Source organism: Phocoena sinus, chromosome 5 (assembly GCF_008692025.1).
Source record: "Phocoena sinus isolate mPhoSin1 chromosome 5, mPhoSin1.pri, whole genome shotgun sequence".
In the NCBI taxonomy this organism is placed as follows: domain Eukaryota; kingdom Metazoa; phylum Chordata; class Mammalia; order Artiodactyla; family Phocoenidae; genus Phocoena; species Phocoena sinus.
In genome coordinates, this window is record NC_045767.1 from 88,878,785 (window position 1) to 88,897,892 (window position 19,108).

General features: G+C 39.9%; 1 protein-coding gene across 1 annotated transcript in view; it reads left to right on the forward strand.

Annotated features, from left to right (window-relative positions):
* The first annotated feature begins 2,181 nt into the window (after positions 1 to 2,181).
* MOB1B (MOB kinase activator 1B) overlaps positions 2,182 to 19,108 on the forward strand; it is a 57,814-nt gene continuing 40,887 nt past the window's right edge. The window contains exon 1 of the mRNA XM_032632471.1: positions 2,182 to 2,403. Within this exon, the coding sequence (XP_032488362.1) occupies positions 2,390 to 2,403 (14 nt within the window). The 5' untranslated portion in view covers positions 2,182 to 2,389. The remainder of the gene's footprint in view (positions 2,404 to 19,108) is intronic.

The window sequence follows — 19,108 nt, forward strand, 5'->3', positions numbered from 1 at the left end:
TTTTTTTTTTTTTTGCAGTACGCGGGTCTCTCACTGTTGTGGCCTTTCCCGTTGCGGAGCACAGGCTCCGGACGCCCAGGCTTAGTGGTCACGGCTCACGGGCCCAGCCGCTCCGTGGCATGTGGGATCTTCCCGGACCGGGGCATGAACCCGTGTCCCCTGCATCGGCAGGCGGACTCTCAACCACTGCACCACCAGGGAAGCCCCATAGAATATAAATTTTAATAATCTTGCTTCATAAACAAAATAAGATTTTGATTAGGAGAGTAACTTCTTGAAATTGAAATTTTAGGAAGAGAGTGATATGAAATTTGGATTGGTGAAGAAGAACATGGAATTAGAAATCTCTATTTGAATATAGTCTCCCTTTGATTCTAAACTGCCCAATATTTTTAAGTGCTGAATAATTTTAAGTGACAGTCATTGTTTGATTTAAATGTCTAACCTCTGAAATTATATTTTGAATTATTAACATGACACCTCTCTCATTTTTACGACCAATACATTTATGTTTTATCAGCTGTTACTTTCAGGCAATTCTCCTAGTGGTATGATAAAGAACTCAGTATATTTGCAGATTCTGTCCTCTCCCAATCATTGCCCTGACTCAAGAGTCATAGGATTCATTTAAATTTAGTTAGACCAAAAACAAGGCTACATAAGCCAGCCTACCAAACCAGGGAGCAGATGGAAATTGTCTGCCAGTAATCTAAAGGATGTCCCTGGCATGACAGAATTTTAAAACTGGAAGATATCTTAGAGATCATGTAATAATCCAAAGCGCTCATTTTAAAGGGGGTGAAACTGTTGTTCTAACAGGTTTACAGACTTACTCTTCCGAAAATAAAAGATAATATCCTAATCTGGTCATTCAAGTCATTGTCAGAAGACCCTTACGGAATTGTATATTAAATCTGTATCATATCAAAATCTGGAACACAGGGCTTTTGTGTCATAAATCCATGATTTTCAGTATAGTAAGATAACGCCTCCTTCTCCCTCCTTTCTAGCACCTTTGGAGCCTTAAGTCTTTTCAAATTATTCCAGTGACCTCTACTGTTCCTGAGATAGTATCAACACTTCAATATTTTCTTGTTTTAAAAAATGGTTTGATTTACTAACATGCCAAACTAATAGTACATAAACTCAACAGAACACATTTCATATTGGCACCTCCTTCAAGTCTATTAGCCCAAGGTGGGTTACTAGCTGCACAGAATTTAAATTTTGTTAAGATTCTTTGAAAAAGTTACTTGTAGATTTGACGGGTGTTGTGAGTAAAGAAGATGGACATCTCTTTGTAGAATAAATCGGTACCCAAATCGATAATGCTGTGGTGGGCTGGTGGCAACGCTGATTAAGCATTTATGGGGCTCAAGTCCATTGTAGCCACTGAGCACTCTGATGCACAAAACATTTTAGAAGCTAGAAAGAATTCAGTACCCCCTTATAGAAGGACTTGCATTTCACATAGTTAAGGGGCCCAGGGCAAGGCTTTATAATCTATTTGCTCCATATAACTTGGATATGTCACCACAGCAGTTTTCCCAGCTGCTGCTGACAGCCTCACTTGCCTGTTCAGACAGTGATGGACCCTAACCATCTCCTTGTTTAGGGTTTAAAACATGTCCATAAGACGACAGGGGCCTTGAAAGCCCATTTAGATCCTTTCCTCTCTTCTGGCGGAACCACACCCAAACCATTCCAACCAGATGAAACTCACTCCTGTTTTTACATACGTAGTAGAGAGACTCCATAACATTTCATCTGGGCACTCACAGTGGGCAGAACTCTGGTGGCAATTCCATCCCTCACTGCAGGACTCTGACATCCCAGAGTTGCAGCCAATTTCCTTCCTGACCGCTGAAACCCAGCTAAGCAGCTCGGAGCGCTCTGCCACGACCCCCAACCGGGTGGACTGGCCTCGACCAAACGGGTGGCCCCAGCACACTTGCGGGGCGTGGCCCGGGGCTACAAAGGTGTCCAGAAAGTAGGGGACCCTGGGTCGCAACGGGAGGGGCAGGGTGGGCGCGCGCCGCTCTCGCGAGAGCTCACGGGGTAGGGGCAGCGAGGGGCTGGAGACGAAGTGGCGGGGGAGCAGCGCGGCGGTCGCGGTGGTTGTTCTCTTTGGAGGAGGCGAGTGGCCCTTTCTCCGCCCCTTTTTGCTTCTCCTCCCACTGAGTGATTCAAGCCTTGCGCTTCCCACTTCCGCACCCTCTGCCAGCCATTGGAACTAGCAAAGCCGAACAAGTTGCGGCCGCCGAGCAGCCGGCGCTCCCCGCCTCCTCATCCTCTCCTCCTCCTTCTTCTTCTCCTTGCCTGGCCGCCGACGTCGCCGCCACCCCGAGGCCTCGCGACCGCCGAGCCCGCAACCCACGCCACGGCCGACATGAGCTTCTTGTTGTGAGTAGCCAGGCCCAGCGCGCACCGGCTTTGTTCAGGAGACCTGGGCCGCGGGTCCCCCACCCTTCTCCCAGCTTTGCCCCTAGCTGCTTGACCCGGGCGTTCCCACCCACCAGGTCTCGGGGAACCTGCCCCGAATGCTCGCGTTGCCTGACCGCCGCCGCCTTCCCGGCCCGCTTCGAGCAGGCGGGGAATCCTCCGGCCCCCAAGGAGGCTCTTTCTCCCCGGACCCGAAGTCCCGACACACACCGATGCCTGCGTCCGCATTTCTCCATCACCCCAACCTTTCCTCTTGCTCTTCTCTTGCGTTTGTTTGTTTGCACGCTCTATATAGATACCTCCCACTCTTCCGCAGGACCCGTATCCGACGCGTGCCCGGTCGTCTGCCTCCGTCTCCCCTGTTCATTGCTTTTATTTCTGTATCCCAAGCACAGAAGATAGAGCTTCTACTTTCTTCCGTCACCCTAGGACCCTTTTCATACCCCACTTAGGTTTTAGGAGTGGGAAGTTGGGGTGACAAGTCTTATGGATTTGACAAAACGCGGCTGCTTGCGCGTCAGGATCCTCTGGTGACAACCTGGGGTCTTGGGGACTGGAACGCCTTGCTTTCCCGAGGTGCCCCTCCTCCCAGCGTGCTACCCTGAAGAGTATGGGCTCTGTCTTTTTAGACAACCACCATATAGGGTCTGGGTAGTGTGCCCTGGGTTGATTAGAGAGTTGTTTTGCAAATCATTTGTAAATGCCAACTCAACGTCACATTTAGTGCTCGTCATTATTTCCCTTATCGTTTATTGCAGACGAGTTGAGGGGGATGGGCAGAAAGATGGGGTGGCCGGATGGGAGTATGGTGGCAGCAGACAAGCCTCAGGTCCTCCGAAAACAGGACCTTACAACCTGGGGAATTACTCTTTTGAAGGCTTCGCTGTGATTCACCTCTGTTTAATCTGGTTAGAAAGCTAATAAAAACTCGGAGATTGAAACCCACCCCATATGCTCCTTTACCGTTGTGGAGAAAATTAGCATTTAAAGATTTTCTTCTTTCCCCACCTCCCATAATTTTTCATCATCACATTGGCACCTGAATCCTGAGAATTTAATTAACCCTTATTTTCACAAGCTTATATCTAGAATGTTAATCCTTTTTAGGGTGTTTAAGCAAAACTGAGCCATCACAGAGGCTAACCGGCAGGTGGACTTGCTAATATTTCTAATACGCACAGGGGGTGCCTGGCTTGTGTCAACGTGCCTAACACATTTGAGCTTATGAAACCTCTTTCTTAGGCTCATCCTAGAAGTTGATTCTGAGTTTGTCAGATACGTAGTACTAGATGAGAGGACTGAGTGATTTCATAAACGTCTTTGCTTCCTATTTTAGTTTGAATCAAGATAGCCAAGCATCTCCACTTGAAACTTCTCATCTTGAGTATTTTTTGCATTGCTGTTTTTTGATTTCTTCAAGAATTTAAAAGCTGTCTTTGAAATAGCAATGTAGATATGTCCTTGACTGCTTCTGATGGGCCTGTGTCTCTTGGAACTCATAGCTAAAATTGTTTGAAGCAGGGAAGAACCATATTTGGCTGAAACTAGGGGATAGAGAAGGTTTGGGTGGTATTTTCTGAATATAAATACAATAGTATCCTGCTTTTCCATGGTTCAGTAATAATTACAGAAATGTAATGGATAAGTTCATTATCCTGAAGCATATTAGCTGCATAAGAAGAATCTTGCCATAACTAATGTAGATAGCACATTAGAGGGTTTGTACTATTTGGAACACAATTTTTCAGTCAGGTCACACGTAGCAGTTAATAAATTCTCAAGATATTTTGCCCGTGTGCTGCTTGACAGTCCAAAAAAGTTAATCTAATATTTTTGGTTTTGATTTTTGTCCACTGATCGTTTAAAATCTGAAGTGAACACCTCGTAAGTAGAAATAATTATTACCAGAAGTGAAAGAACAAAGTTTTGGTTATTATCTATTATTTGGTATAATTTCCTGAATATTATTTCTGTACCAACAGATAAGCAGAGAAAATAAGAGTTGCAGTTTAGGAGTTAAATACAAATATTTCTCTCCAGTTCTTGGAAGCTTATTTGTAAAGCGGCTATAAGTGGATGAAACTGCAAAAATAAGGGCAATGTGAGATAGGGTTATGAAGTTGATGACTCATAACTCTTGAGGGCTTTAAGATAGAAGAAAAGAATTATTGATTTAAAAAACATCATTCAGGGCTTCCCTGGTGGCGCAGTGGTTGAGAGTCCGCCTGCCGATGCAGGGGACACAAGTTCGTGCCCTGGTCCGGGAAGATCCCACATGCCGTGGAGCAGCTGGGCCCGTGAGCCATGGCCGCTGAGCCTGCGTGTCCGGAACCTGTGCTCCGCAGCGGGAGAGGCCACAACAGTGAGAGCCCCGTGTACTGCAAAAAGCAAAACAAAATAAAAAACATCATTCATTGTGCAGGCACTGGTGTAGGCACTGGTTCAGAATAAATTTGCACTGCTTTGATTCTAACTGGGACAAACCTTTGGTTGTGCTGCATATTGGCCTGTGTGTGTCTTCAGATTAAGCTAAACTCCCAGATAGTGCATACAAAAACTTCACAGGAACCTAATTTAACTTTATAGACTCAAATCTTTAAACACATCCGTAGTACCTTCTGTGTGCTAGGCATTGTGCAAGATGTGAGACTCTAGAAATGGTAGACAGTGTATAAACAGTCATCTGTAATAGACGCAATACAAGCATAGGGGTCCAAAGAATACAGAGCATTGTGTTCTATTTGAGCAGGGGGAAGATTTCATGGAAGAAGTGATGGATAGTTAATGGAAGGTATAACAAGAGTTCTCTAAAAGGGTAAGGGGAAATGGGAGATTTCAGTTAGAGGAAACATCATGGGGACATGAAATTGCCTGTGAATTCTCCATTTTCAGGTTTGTTCAAGAGGCTGTAGAATTTGGGAGCTAGATGGGGTCTATCAGTAGCACAGCTTACTCCTCTCTTTTTTGCTAAAGTGGCAAAATCACCAACCTCACGTTACTGGCCTAAGTATTGGCCTGGGTAGAATTGGAACACAGGTCTCTTGACTTAGGGTTTTTCCTCTCCTGACATTTTATGCGTATAAAATTGAGGGAGATTTAGGATCAGAGTGAGTTCTTAACAGTCATTCAAAAAATATATAGAGTGTTCTCTATGTTTCTAGCATTTTTAGATTGCAAGTCTCTTCTGACATGGAATTCCACAGAAACATTTGACTAGGAAAAAACCAAGGTGTAATTTCCTAATGTAAGACTGCTTGGTTGGAACAGAGTTAGAACAAATATAGTTAACTTTAAAACAGAAGTTTGTAGGAAGGTGGTTTAGGAATGAGAATGAATATAAACCAGGTCTGTTTCTGTATAGGAAGAAACAAAGAGGTTGGGAAAGGAAGGAAATATTTATTGAACATTATGCTAGACAGCTGCCATTTGTGTTTTCAGAAGAATAGCAATTTGGGAAAGGGGACACAGGGTTTTAGCTGTGTTTATATGTCTCTCTGTGTCTCCTTCTACTTTTCTCTTCTCTCTTACCTCCTTCTTTCCTCCAAACACCTCCCCCCACCCCGCCCCCCATACCAGCATCTTTGTTTTCAGGCAGATGATTCAACTGATTTTAGTGCTTCAATATCCTCACCCGTAAAAGAAATTAATAATAAAAATAGCCTGCTAAGTGTTTACCATGTGCCAGACACCAAATGCTTTAGATACGTAACTCAATTTGATAACTAGCAGGAGCCCCATTTTTACAGATGAAGAAACTGGCAAAGAGATGTTAAATAATTTGTTCAAATTATGTAGCTAGTCAGTGGGGTCGCTGGGATTTGAATCCTGGCAGTCTAGATCCAGAGAACCTACCTCATATTGCCTTATATCTAATTGATAAAATTATATAAAAAGGTGGTATTCATATTGGCCTTGTTTTTAAGAAAAGTCTTTCATGACCAGGTATTAATATATCATACTGTGAGGACTGCTTTCTAAGGGTCATCAGGAATATAATGGTGGAAGAGAAAATAGAAACCTTTAAATTTAAATGATACTTTAAGATTATTTTTGACTTTTACTTTTAGTGTAAGAATAATACTAGTTGATTCACTTTGTTATACAACGGCAACTAACAACAATGTAAAGCAATTATACTCCAATAAAGATGTTTAAAAAAAAAGAAAGAATAATACACATGTTGGAGTAATCACAAAATACTTGTAAGAAAAGGAAGAAAATAAAAATCTCTCATAATCACACCTTCAGAGATAACTATTGTATTTTGTGATATCACTTCCTAATCTTTTCTGTCACGTTTTTGTTTGTACATATATAAAAATACACAAATGGATCCCTACTGTCCATAGACCAGGTTTTTCACTTGTGAATTTTTTATGTCAGTATACTTCTACAGCATCACTTTGAGTGGCTGTTGACCAAGTATTATCTTTGCAGTTTTGTTATCTGACCAACCAATTTAATAAGTTATGCTTTTTCGGGGGTGGGGGGGAGGGAGTTGAAGTAAGTATGGTCATCTTTTCAGAATTATAGTTTTGGGAATTGCAAATATCAATACTTGGCTGTCCTTAGTTTACTCTTACCATCTGATACAGGATTGCTTTTGTTTTACATTACAGAGTGCAAAATAATTACTATGTGATTACTTTTACCATTAACGACTTTTTTTCCTTGATGTACTTGAAGAGTTTTTGTATCTTTGGAGTTTCTGATATATGAAAGCACATGTAGTACTTGTCTTCAAATGTATATTTGACTAGGAGGTATTGAAGCAGAATACTTGTGTTACTTCTTGAAAAATACAAGAAAAATGGTACCTATTAGGAATGTTAAGTCTATAGAGAAGTTTTAAACTCTCCTTTCTTCCAACATTCCATTTTTTAAAAGATTGAGATATAATTGATGTATAACATTAGTTTCAGGGGTATAACTTCCATTTTTGTTTTGTATCAATTAACTAACTTAAGGCCATCGTTTATAGCATGCTTAATTAAAGTGTAGCTGTGAAACCTGTTCATTTGCAGAAGGGATTTTTAAGTTTTATTTTGAAACATTTTCAAATTTTTAGAAAAGCTGCAAAGAATAGCACAAAGAACTCCCATATATTCCTTATCCAGAGAACCCATTTAGTTTCATTAGTTGCTCCAATAATGTCATTCTCAGCAAAAGGATCCAGTCAGGAATCATGTATCATACCCAGTTTTGTGCTGCCTTCTTCAAACTGAAACATTACCTTAGTTTTTCCTTGACTTTCAGGATTTTTATATCTTTGAGGACTACAGGCCAGTCATTTTGTAGAATATCTCTCAGTTTGAGTTTGTCTGGTGTTTCCTTGTGGTGAGACCTGGTTGTGCATTTGAGGCACAAGTATCACAGGTGTGATACATGTTTTTCTTACAGCATCTTATCAGGTGCACATAATGTATGTTTGTCCATTGTCGGAGGTGATTCTTTTGATGAAAGTGTCTATAAAGATTGTCCAGTATAAAGTTATTACATATTTTTTCTTCTTGTGATTAATATTTTGTTGGGCGCTATTTTGAGATTATGTAACTATCCTTCCATTTTCACCTACTAGTTTGAGTGTTCATTGATATTTCTTATCTGTATTACTACTATGATGCTTGCCAATATTCTAATTCTGTCATTGCTTTTATATTTATTATTTGACATTTTTACTGTAAGGGATCACTTATTCTTCCCATTTAATTTTTTTTTTAGTATGTGTGAACTCATGGGTTCCTATTTTATTTAATGAGTTATAATCTGTAATCATTATTTATCTTGGTGCTCAAATTGTCTCAGTTTTAGCTAGTTGGAGTCCTGTTCAGGCTGGCTTCTGTGTCCCTTTGATTTGTTCCTGTCTTTTTCTGAGTACTCCATTACTTTCTGGCACAATCAGATATTCCAGGTTTATCTTTTTTTAAAAAATGTATTTATTTAATTAATTTATTTTTGGCTGCATTGGGTCTTCGTTGCTGTGTGTGGGCTTTTTCTAGTTAAAGTGAGCAGGGGCTACTCTTTGTTGCGGTGCACAGGCTTCTCATGTGGTAACTTCTCTTGTTGCGGAGCACAGGCTCTAGGCGCGTGGGCTTCAGTAGTTGTGGCACACAGGCTCAATGGTTGTGGATCACGGGCTCAGTAGTTGTGGCTCACGGGCTCTAGAGTACAGGCTCAGTAGTTGTGGTGCAGGGACTTAGTTGCTCCACAGCATGTGAGATCTTCCCAGACCAGGGCTCGAACCCGTGTTCCCTGCATTGGCAGGCAGATTCTTAACCACTGCGCCACCAGGGAAATCCCCCAGGTTTATGTTATACTTTCTCTGCCTCAGTCCTGGAACTGGCCATTTCTCTAAGGGCCTTGGTTCTGGCCAGTGATGAATAGTATTTGGAAACCAGAATTTAGGTGATAGGTGTGCTTATTACTACATATGTTTTGCTCTTCCCAGGCCCTCTCATTGGACAATTCTAGAAAATACATACCCATACAAATTTACATCCAAATATTTTATTCTATATCTATCCATATATACCCAATGAGTTCACACTAATTCCTGCAATTCTGAGCACAGGGTTCATCCTAGTCTTATCCATTTATGTATTTTTCACTTTCTCCTTTGTCAGTGAGAAACCTTGCTCCCATTATCCTCAATATACTTATTTGTTCAGACCTCTGTAAATATAGCTATTCTTCTAACTCTGCCTGGCCACCTTCCATGTGGCTTGGCCTCCAGCTGTCATCCAGCCACCATTACTCCTCTCCTGAGCATGTGTGGACCCCTCCTTCTGCCATATTAAGGATGAAAGTAGTCTCAGACTCCACTATGTGTGGTATGAGTGTGATAGTAATCTAATTTTTTCCCTGTGTTTAGGACCAATACCTCAGAGATGTTGGGAGGATTAGATATCCTGAACTTTACGTGTAAAAGGCCTAGCTCAATGTGCAGCAGTGATATCTAGTTCATTGTCAATATCTCAACAGTGTGATGGTTGCTTGTAGCTGTTATTATTTTTTATAAACATAGTCATCATTTCTGATTATTAAATCATAGCCAATTTCTATAGCTTTATTATCATATGTATTGGTGCTACTTTGATTTTCTGAAGTTAGAACTTAAAAGCAGGAGTTTGAAGGTAAACAAACATTATTTGGATAATAGTCTAAGTACCTCATAGTCAAGCAGCCTTATTAATATTTGTAATGGAAAGACTGAATCTTATTTTATTGCTACTATTGTTTTATTTTTTTCCCTAAGTTCTCTTGTTGTTATCAAATTGAAATTTGATGAGAATAGTTCAGTAGTTATAGTATTGGGTGTTAATTTTTGTGTGTTTCTTTGTAGAAATAGTTAATGGTTTAACTTAAATAATTTCTTAGTATTCAGTATAAACACAAAATAAAGTGGAAACAGTAGGGGTAAAAGTCTTTTATGGCAACTTTTCTGGTATCTCGATGCCCAGATCATGTTCCACACAGATGGGCAGCAGCATGACCTTCTCTTTAGAGAATCTGTTTGTTTGCTGGTGCCCTGTAGCATTAGATTTAACTAATGAAATAGCTCTTTGTTTAAAAACTCCCTGTTGGTTATAGGTTGTACTCACGTATGCCTGGTTCCATTCTCCCTAACCCTTCCCCACACCCTGCCAAATGTTCAACTGGTTCTCTTATTTTCAACTCTTAGAAATTGTACTTTTGAGTCAGTGAATAACACCGATTTGTCAAAACTGAAGTCTCAACCGGAACACAGCATTGTTTTGAGGACTGATGCTTGTGTTTCCTCTTTATTGTTAAGGACTCCCAAAGGGGTCTTATTTGTCAGAACGTTCAAGCTTTTAATCAGTCCTTTGTTAACCTTGTCAATTTTTAATTTGGGAAATGGCAAGTTATCAAGAACTGAAATTAAAAAAAAATTTTTAAGATTGTAGTTAGAGCCAAACTATACCAAAAAGTACAATTCTAAGTGGCTAGACATTTGGGAACCAAAATGTTCCTCAATTGAGCTGTATTAATTTTAGCTTTTGCCAATCTTGAGAAAGAAAAACGGAGCTGGAGGAATCAGGCTCCCTGACTTCAGACTATACTACAAAGCTACAGTAATCAATACAGTATGGTACTGGCACAAAAACAGACATAGATCAGTGAAACAGGGTAGAAAGCCCAGAGATAAACCCATGGACATATGGTCACCTTACCTTTTTTTTTTTTTTTTTTTTTGCGGTATGTGGGCCTCTCACTGTTGTGGCCTATCCCGTTGCGGAGCACAAGCTCTGGAAGCGCAGGCTCAGTGGCCATGGCTCACGGGCCCAGCCACTCCGTGGCATGTGGGATCTTCCCGGACTGGGGCACGAACCCGCGTCCCCTGCATTGGCAGGCGGACTCTCAACCACTGTGCCACCAGGGAAGCCCTGGCCACCTTATCTTTGATAAAGGAGGTAAGAATATACAATGGAGAAAAGACAGCCTCTTCAGTAAGTGGTTCTGGGAACACTTGACAGCTGCATGTAAAAGAATTAAATTAGAACCTTTCCTAACACCATGCACAAAAATAAACTCAAAATGGATTAAAGACCTAAATGTAAGGCCAGACACTATAAAACTCTTAGAGGAAAACATAGGCAGAACACTCTGTGACACAAATCACAGCAAGATCCTTTTTGACCCACCTCCTAGAGAAATGGAAATAAAAACAAAAATAAACAAATGGGACCTTATGAAACTTAAAAGCTTTTGCACAGCAAAGGAAACCATAAACAAGATGAAAAGACAACCCTCAGAATGGGAGAAAATATTTGCAAATGAAGCAACTGACAAAGGATTAATCTCCAAAATTTACAAGCAGTTCATGTAGCTCAATAAGAAAAAAACAAACAACCCAATCCAAAAATGGGCAGAAGACCTAAATAGACATTCCTCCAAAGAAGGTATACAGATTGCCAACAAACACATGAAAGATGCTCAACATCACTAATCATTAGAGAAATGCAAATCAAAACTACAAGGAGGTATCACCTCACACCAGTCAGAATGGCCATCATCAAAAATCTAGAAACAATAAATGCTGGAGAGGGTGTGGAGAAAAGGGAACCCTCTTGCACTGTTGGTGGGAATATAAATTGATACAGCCACTATGGAGAACAGTATGGAGGTTCTTTAAAAAACTAAAAATAGAACTACCATATGACCCAGCAATCCCACTCCTGGGCATATACCCTGAGAAAACCATAATTCAAAAAGAGTCATGTGCCACAATGTTCATTGCAGCACTGTTTACAATAGCCAGGGCATGGAAGCAACCCAAGTGTCCATCAACACATGAATGGATAAAGAAGATGTGGTACATATATACAATGGAATATTACTCAGCCACAAAAAGGAACGAAATTGAGTTATTTGTAGTGAGGTGGGTGGACCTAGAGTGTGTCATACAGAGTGAAGTAAGTCAGAAAGAGAAAAACAAATACTACATGCTGACACATATGTATGGGATCTAAAAAAAAAAATAGTACTGATGAACCTAGGGACAGGACAGGAATAAAGACGCAGATGTAGAGAATGGACTTGAGGACACAGGCAGGGGGAAGGGTAAGCTGGGACAAAGTGAGAGAGTGGCATGGACATACATACACTACCAAATGTAAAATAGATAGCTAGTGAGGAGCAGCCGCATAGCACAGGGAGATCAGCTCGGTGCTTTGTGACCACCAGAGGGATGGGTTAGGGAGGGTGGGATGGAGACCCAAGAGGGAGGGGATATGGGGATATATGTATATGTATAGCTGATTCACTTTGTTATACAGCAGAAACTAACACAACATTGTAAAGCAATTATATTCCAATAAAGATGTTATAAATAAATAAATAAAAACGGGGAAAAAATTTTAGCTTTTGCTCAAATGGTAGCATGTTTATAAGCTGTTGGGAATGTATTGTCATGTGATAACTGTAGGTTCTAGAGATATCTTTACCTTTTTTTTTTTTTTTTCTCATTCAGTATTAAGAAAGTATCACTGTCATTTTATTTAGCACCGCTGGGACTAAAGGCTACTTTTGACCCTCTGGTGACAGAAGGCCACCCCCAGGACTGAGGAGATCATAACTATGCATAACTATAACTCTTTTTTTTTTAAACTTAAAATATGTTTATTTCTGAATTCTTTTTGGCCACACTGCATGGCTTGTGGGATCTCAGTTCCCCGACCAGGCATTGAACCCTGGCCATGGCAGTGAAAACATAGAATCCTAACCACTAGGTCATGAGGGAACTCCCATAACTATAACCCTTGAGAAGTCTACTTTAGACACTTAAAGTGAGGAGCTTTGGCGTCACTTAGGAGCATGTTAGAAATGCAAGATTTCAGACTCCAATCCTTGAAATAGAATGCATTTTAATAAGATCCCTTCCTTTAAAGAGCACCTTCAAGTTTTAGAAGCTTTAGACAATAGTAAGTCGATGGATGCCTGTGTATTGAGTTAAGTAATTCAAAGTAAGGTAAAGGAGAAAAAAAAAATCCTTGGGATTCAGTATAATACTACCTCTGTCTTTGAGAGACTCTGTGAGGCCCTGACAAAGATTCTTTGCCTGGCCAAACTTTGGTCAGGTCTTGAATTCTAATAGGTCCATCTGTGCACTTCCTTGTAAAGTCTAGTTTTAGCAAGAACCCTGCTAGTCAGGTTAACCACAATCCCCTACCACCATCAACATCTGATCAGCTTCCTCCTCCGCCACCATCCCTCAGGTGATGTATGGATCACCCCTGCCTGTCTTCAGCAAGAATCCTGTTACGTCAGGGGCTTCCCTGGTGGTGCAGTGGTTAAGAATCTGCCTGCGAGTGCAGGGGACATGGGTTTGAGCCCTGGTCATGGAAGATCCCACATTCCGCGGAGCAACTAAGCCTGTGCACCGCAACTGCTGAGCCTGCGCTCTGGAGCCCACGAGCCACAACTACTGAGCCCACGTGCCACAACTACTGAAGCCTGTGTGCCTAGAGCCCGTGCTCGGCAACAAGAGAAGCCACCGCAATGAGAAGCCCGCGCACCGCAACAAAGAGTAGCCCCCGCTCCCTGCAACTAGAGAAAGCCCGCGCACAGCAATGATGACCCAACGCAGCCAAAAGTAAATAAATAAAATAAATAAATTTATTTAAAAAAAAGAATCCTGTTAGGTCAGTTTAACCAGAAACACAACACCCCCTGCCCCGTCCCCTTTCCCCCCTGATATTTCCTCTTAGTCATTTTTCTATCCACTCACCCCCACACCCTGCTTCTTCGTTATACATTCCCTCTTGCCCATGCTGTATTTGGAGTTGAACTCCGTCTCTCTTCCATACTGTAAAATCCCATTGCAGTAGTCCCTATATCTACCTCATTGTTCCTGAATAAAATCTGCCTTACCATCTTTAACAAATGTCAGTGAATTTTTTTAAAAATTTTCTTTAATAGCCCTCAAGGTTAGGTTCTCTGGTTGTCTTTGCACACTTGTAATTATTTATAATTATTATTAAAGATCTTTTCCCCCTTCCTGGACTGTAAGTTTCATAAGGTTTGTTCACTGTTTTATTTCCCTGCATGTTAGTACCTTGCTTGGCAAACATGTCCTCAATATGTAAGTACTTTTGATAGACTAAAGGTTGTCATGGAAAGAACAGTGGCCTGTGAGTGAGGACACCTGGGTTTCAGAGTCTTTGGTCTGTCACTAGCCATGTGACCTTGGGCACGTCACTTAATTTCTTCTGTTTGCTCTGTTTACTGGGAGGAAAGGAATGCCTATTCCGTTGGGTAACTGCAAGAATTAAACGAGAGAATGTATATGGAGGTTTTCAACAACCAGAGGGTCCTGTGCAAACACTGTTAGTATCCTTGCTCATGAAATTCCCAAGCCCAGTATGTAAACTCTTTCTGAATTCAAATGTTGTTTAGCTGTGTTGACAAATGCATGGTATTGCTGCATAATATAATAAATATTTATTGGAGTCTCCTGTGTATAAGCAAAGTGTTATTAGGTGTTGGTGGTAGGAGGAGAAAGGTAGGGATTCAGAAATAAATAAGATGTGGTCTCTTTCCTCAAGAATCTTAAAATTGGAGACCAGCATATTACATGGATGTACTCTTCAGTAAAATTGTTGTAAACTCGTTAGTTTTAAGTCCACTGGCTAATGAAGGTTAAAGATTATTGATATTATTGATATTCCAGTGAGAATACTTCTTTGGATGTAGGTGTGAAATAGTTGCATTCGGTATTTATAAAAGTTACGTATCTGGTATATTCATGTATTCAAAACAGCAGAAGTTTTGCAAATATGTACTTCTGTATTTTTAGGCAGAGGCCTAAAATATGAATTTGGGGGCCAGCCTTGCTTAATTTTGCACTGTTGCCACTATTGCTCCACTCCAGCATCGTGTTTTTTAATAGGGAAAGGAGGCGGCTGGAATCCTTTGGCCCAGTTTCTTCCTGCAGTTTACTTGGGCTTCTCAGGTAGGGATTAGAATGGGCTGGAAGTGATTGGCAGAGTCCCAAGTCATAAAGAGCACCCATGATAATGCTGTTTGTTAACACTACAGCCTCATCTGCTCCTTCCTTCCGTGTATTCCCTGCGCTGAGCTTAGCCATTTTATTTGCATTTCTTTCAACATGCATTTTTCCCACTTCTGCCTGCTTTTTTAAGTGCTGATCCTGTTCTGGCTGGAGCCCTTCTCCATCCCACCTCCATTTCTTTAGTTCAGGAGCCAACTCTTTTTCCCTGACCTCTGTCCCCTTACCAATTTGTTCGGTACCATTTCAGTGTCCTCCATAGTCCTTATTATAGCTCGTATCAAAAAGATATTGTACTTGTCAGTTTTCAGGCCTTTCTTCCTCATCAGAGTATGTGACCTCTTTGAAGATGCAGCAGTTTCAAAAATTATTTTTAAATCTCTACCATCTAGCATAGTGCCTGTTGTATATTACATACTTGGTAATAAAATTTTTTTAATATGGTATCACATGTGGAATCTAAAAAAATGATACAAATGAATTATTTACAAAACAGAAATAGACTCACAGACTTAGAAAACAAACTTATGCTTACCAAAGGGGATGGGGCGGGGAGGTGCAGGGAGAGATAAATTAGAAGTAAAAAAAATTTTTTTTAACAAGTCAGTGACATTTTCAAGTATTTACATGGTGGTAGGTGGAGGAGATATGAGTGATTCCCTTCATTCTGCTCTAATTTTTCCCTTCCAAAGACTTTTGGGGAGCTAGAAATAGGTGGCTGTTGAGCACAGAAAGATTTGGAACACCTATTTATTGGATCTTTATTTTACAAGTTTGTAGAGACCTTGTTGTTTTACCCTTTTTTCAAGAATCGATATATGCCAGGCACATTCCCTATCTGCCACTGTAAATTGTGTTCCAGTAGCAGTGAATGTGAGTGCTCATATCCCTGCATCTCCACCAGCATCGCACAGCTAGGAATAATAATTGTGAGAGCTTCTTGGGCTTCAAATATATATATATAAATATATATGTATATGTGTAAATATATATAAATATATACATATATATGTAAATATGTCTTTACATATAACCAAGTAAACAGGTTAATAGTAAAGATTCTTCCAAAGAATTTCTGTCCTCTTTCTCTCTTTTCCTTCCTTCTCTCTCTTTTTTTTTTTTTGTAAATTTTTTGGCCACGCCACGCAGCATGTGGGATCTTAGTTCCCAAACCAGGGATCAAACCCACAACCCCTGCATTGGAAGCATGGAGTCTTAACCACTGGACCGCCAGGGAAGTCCCTCTTCCTTTCTTTTTTAATTGAAGTATAGTTGATTTACAGTGTTGTGTTAGTTTCTGATATACGGCAAAGTGATTCAGTTATACATATATATATTCTTTTTCATATTCTTTTCCATTATGGTTCATTACAGGTTACTGAATATAGTTCCCTGTTCTGTACAGTAGGACCTTGTTGTTTATCTATTTTATATATAGTAGTTTGTGTCTGCTAATCCCAAACCCCTAATTTATCACTCCTCCACCCGCTTCCCCCTTTGGTAAGCATAAGTTTGTTTTCTATGTCTGTGAGTCTGTTTATGTTTTGTAAGTAAGTTCATTTGTGTCATATTTTAGATTCCACATACAAGTGATATCATATTGTATTTGTCTTTCTCTTTCTGACTTACTTTACTTAGTATGATAATCTCTGGGTCCAGGCATGTTGCTACAAATGGCATTATTTCATTCTTTTTTATGGCTGAGTAGTATTTCATTGTGTGTGTGTGTGTGTGTGTGTGTGTGTATACACACACACACACACACACACACACCCCATATTTTCTTTGTCCATTCATCTGTTGATGGACATTTAGGTTGTTTCCATGTCTTGGCTATTGTAAATAGTGCTGCAGTGAACATTAGGGTACATGTATCTTTTCAAATTATAGTTTTCTCCAAATATATGCCCAGGAGTGGGATTGCTGGATCATATGGCAAGTCTATTTTTAGTTTTTTGAGGAACCTTTGTACTCTTTTCCATAGAAGCTGCACCAATTTACATTCCTACCAACTGTGTAGGAGGTTTCTCTTTTCTCCACACCCTCTCTACCATTTGCTATTTGTAGACTTTTTAATGTGGGCCATTCTGACCTGTGTGAGGTGGTATCTCATTGTAGTTTTGGTTTGCATTTCTCCAATAATTAGTGATGTTGGGCATCTTTTCATGTGTGTATTGGCCATCTGTATATCTTCTTTGGAGAAATGTCTATTTGAGTCTTCTGCCCATTTTTGATTGGGTTGTTTGATTTTTTGTTGTTGAGTTGTATGTTCCCTTTATTTCTAATTGCATAGTTAGGGTGTTTGCTTTTATTGTCATCATCCTTTTTCTCTTTTAATTTAAAAGGGGAAAATTATATCTTTTATGTTAAAATTGAGAATGTAATTTTTTAATAAGTGAAATTTAAAAATTAATAGTCATGAAAAGTAACTGTAGAATATAATTTTAAAATTCTTTAATAACTTGCTAGGAAAATATTAATTTTCTCCAAGATAGGCACAGATTATCTGTAGAGGTGGATTTTACAAAATGAGGTATTTAACTCCAATCGGATTTTTTGTTTCTAAGTTATCTTTCTGATATTTTAATGTGGATAGGAAACTGATAATTTAATGCAAATGATAAACATGTTTGGGAGGCAGATGACATACCTGGAGCTGTAAAAATGACCTATAGATTCTGGAGGTAGATGTAAAACTGCTTTTCACTTGTTACTCTCAACACATTTATTGTCTTTCTCATGGAGTTTGATAGAGAGCTTCACCAGGGGTTTTCTTTCTGGATTATTTCAAAGTGGAGAATCTTTTCCCCAAACTTTGAGTGAATAGTAGTGTCTTAATTGCTTATGAATCTGAAGAATATGCCTTTATTATATGCTTGTTGTTTTTGAGCACTTACGGGTCAAACTATAATAAGCATGGGTAAGTTATGTGTTATAAAAACTCAGAACACTATTACTTTATCAGTAAATACTTTGCATACTTGTGTGTGTGAGGAACCCTGCTAGCCTTAATGAATTTGTTCTTTTTATGGCAGTTCTGATATTTACATTTCACTTAGTTCAAAAAGAAACTGGAGAGAAGAGGGGAAGATTTTTTCATTTAGTTTTATGCGTTTTTTACTTTTTTCTCCTCTTTTATGTTTTTCACTCGTTTGTGTTATTCTCTCTTACTTTTAAATAGTCACAGTTGAAGCCCTTTCCAGGTACTGGGGAGCATTACTGAATCTCAGATAATGTGAAATGTCACTTTTACAGTTGACTGTATTAGGATTAAAGGGGCCTTTTTTTTTTTTTTAACTTGTATCTTTCCTGGAGTTTTATACAACCCTTTCTTTGCCGTGCATTCTCAGGTTTGGCTGCATCTGTGTATTATTTTCACAGGGACTTTCTTGACATCACACTGATAGCCACCAGCCGTTCTTGTTTTTAGCCTTCCTTTAGAAGCATCATGATTTGTCCTATGCTTGGGCACCATAAGCTCATGCTTAAACCATTGGTGGTCTGAAATATGGAAATCCTTGCTTCTGAACAGAAAGGGAGAATGAAACAATCTTGATTAGAAGAAATATTTTCCCTCAGTTCCTTTATAGAAGAATTCAGTTATGCTTGTGATCTGGAGTGTGTAAGTTGGGTAAAATCATACTTTTGTGCCTCGTTTTCTTATTTCTAAAAAAGACAGTTTTATATTTGACAACATTCAGTGTTTCTTCCTTATGGTGTTTGAAAAGATTTATGGTGGCTTGTGGGATTGGTAAGAATGAGATTAAATCTCTGGAGAAATAATTTACATTTAGTGATTTTTAGGAATAGAGAAGATTTTGTTCCAACCTCTTATTTTTAGATGAACCAGTTGAGACTCTGGGATCTTGTGATTTTCTAAGGCTACACTTAGTTATATAAACAAATTCTAATGAGACTAATCTTGATTATACCAAGAATTCCAAGTGTCTTACTATTTTAGTTGTATTTTTTGACATTACATGACTTCACACTTTCTACGATTGCTTATTAAAAAAGGACAGTGTGGGGCTTCGCTGGTGGCGCAGTGGTTGAGAGTCCACCTGCCGATGCAGGGGACACGGGTTCGTGCCTCGGTCCGGGAGGATCCCACGTGCCGCTGAGCAGCTGGGCCCGTGA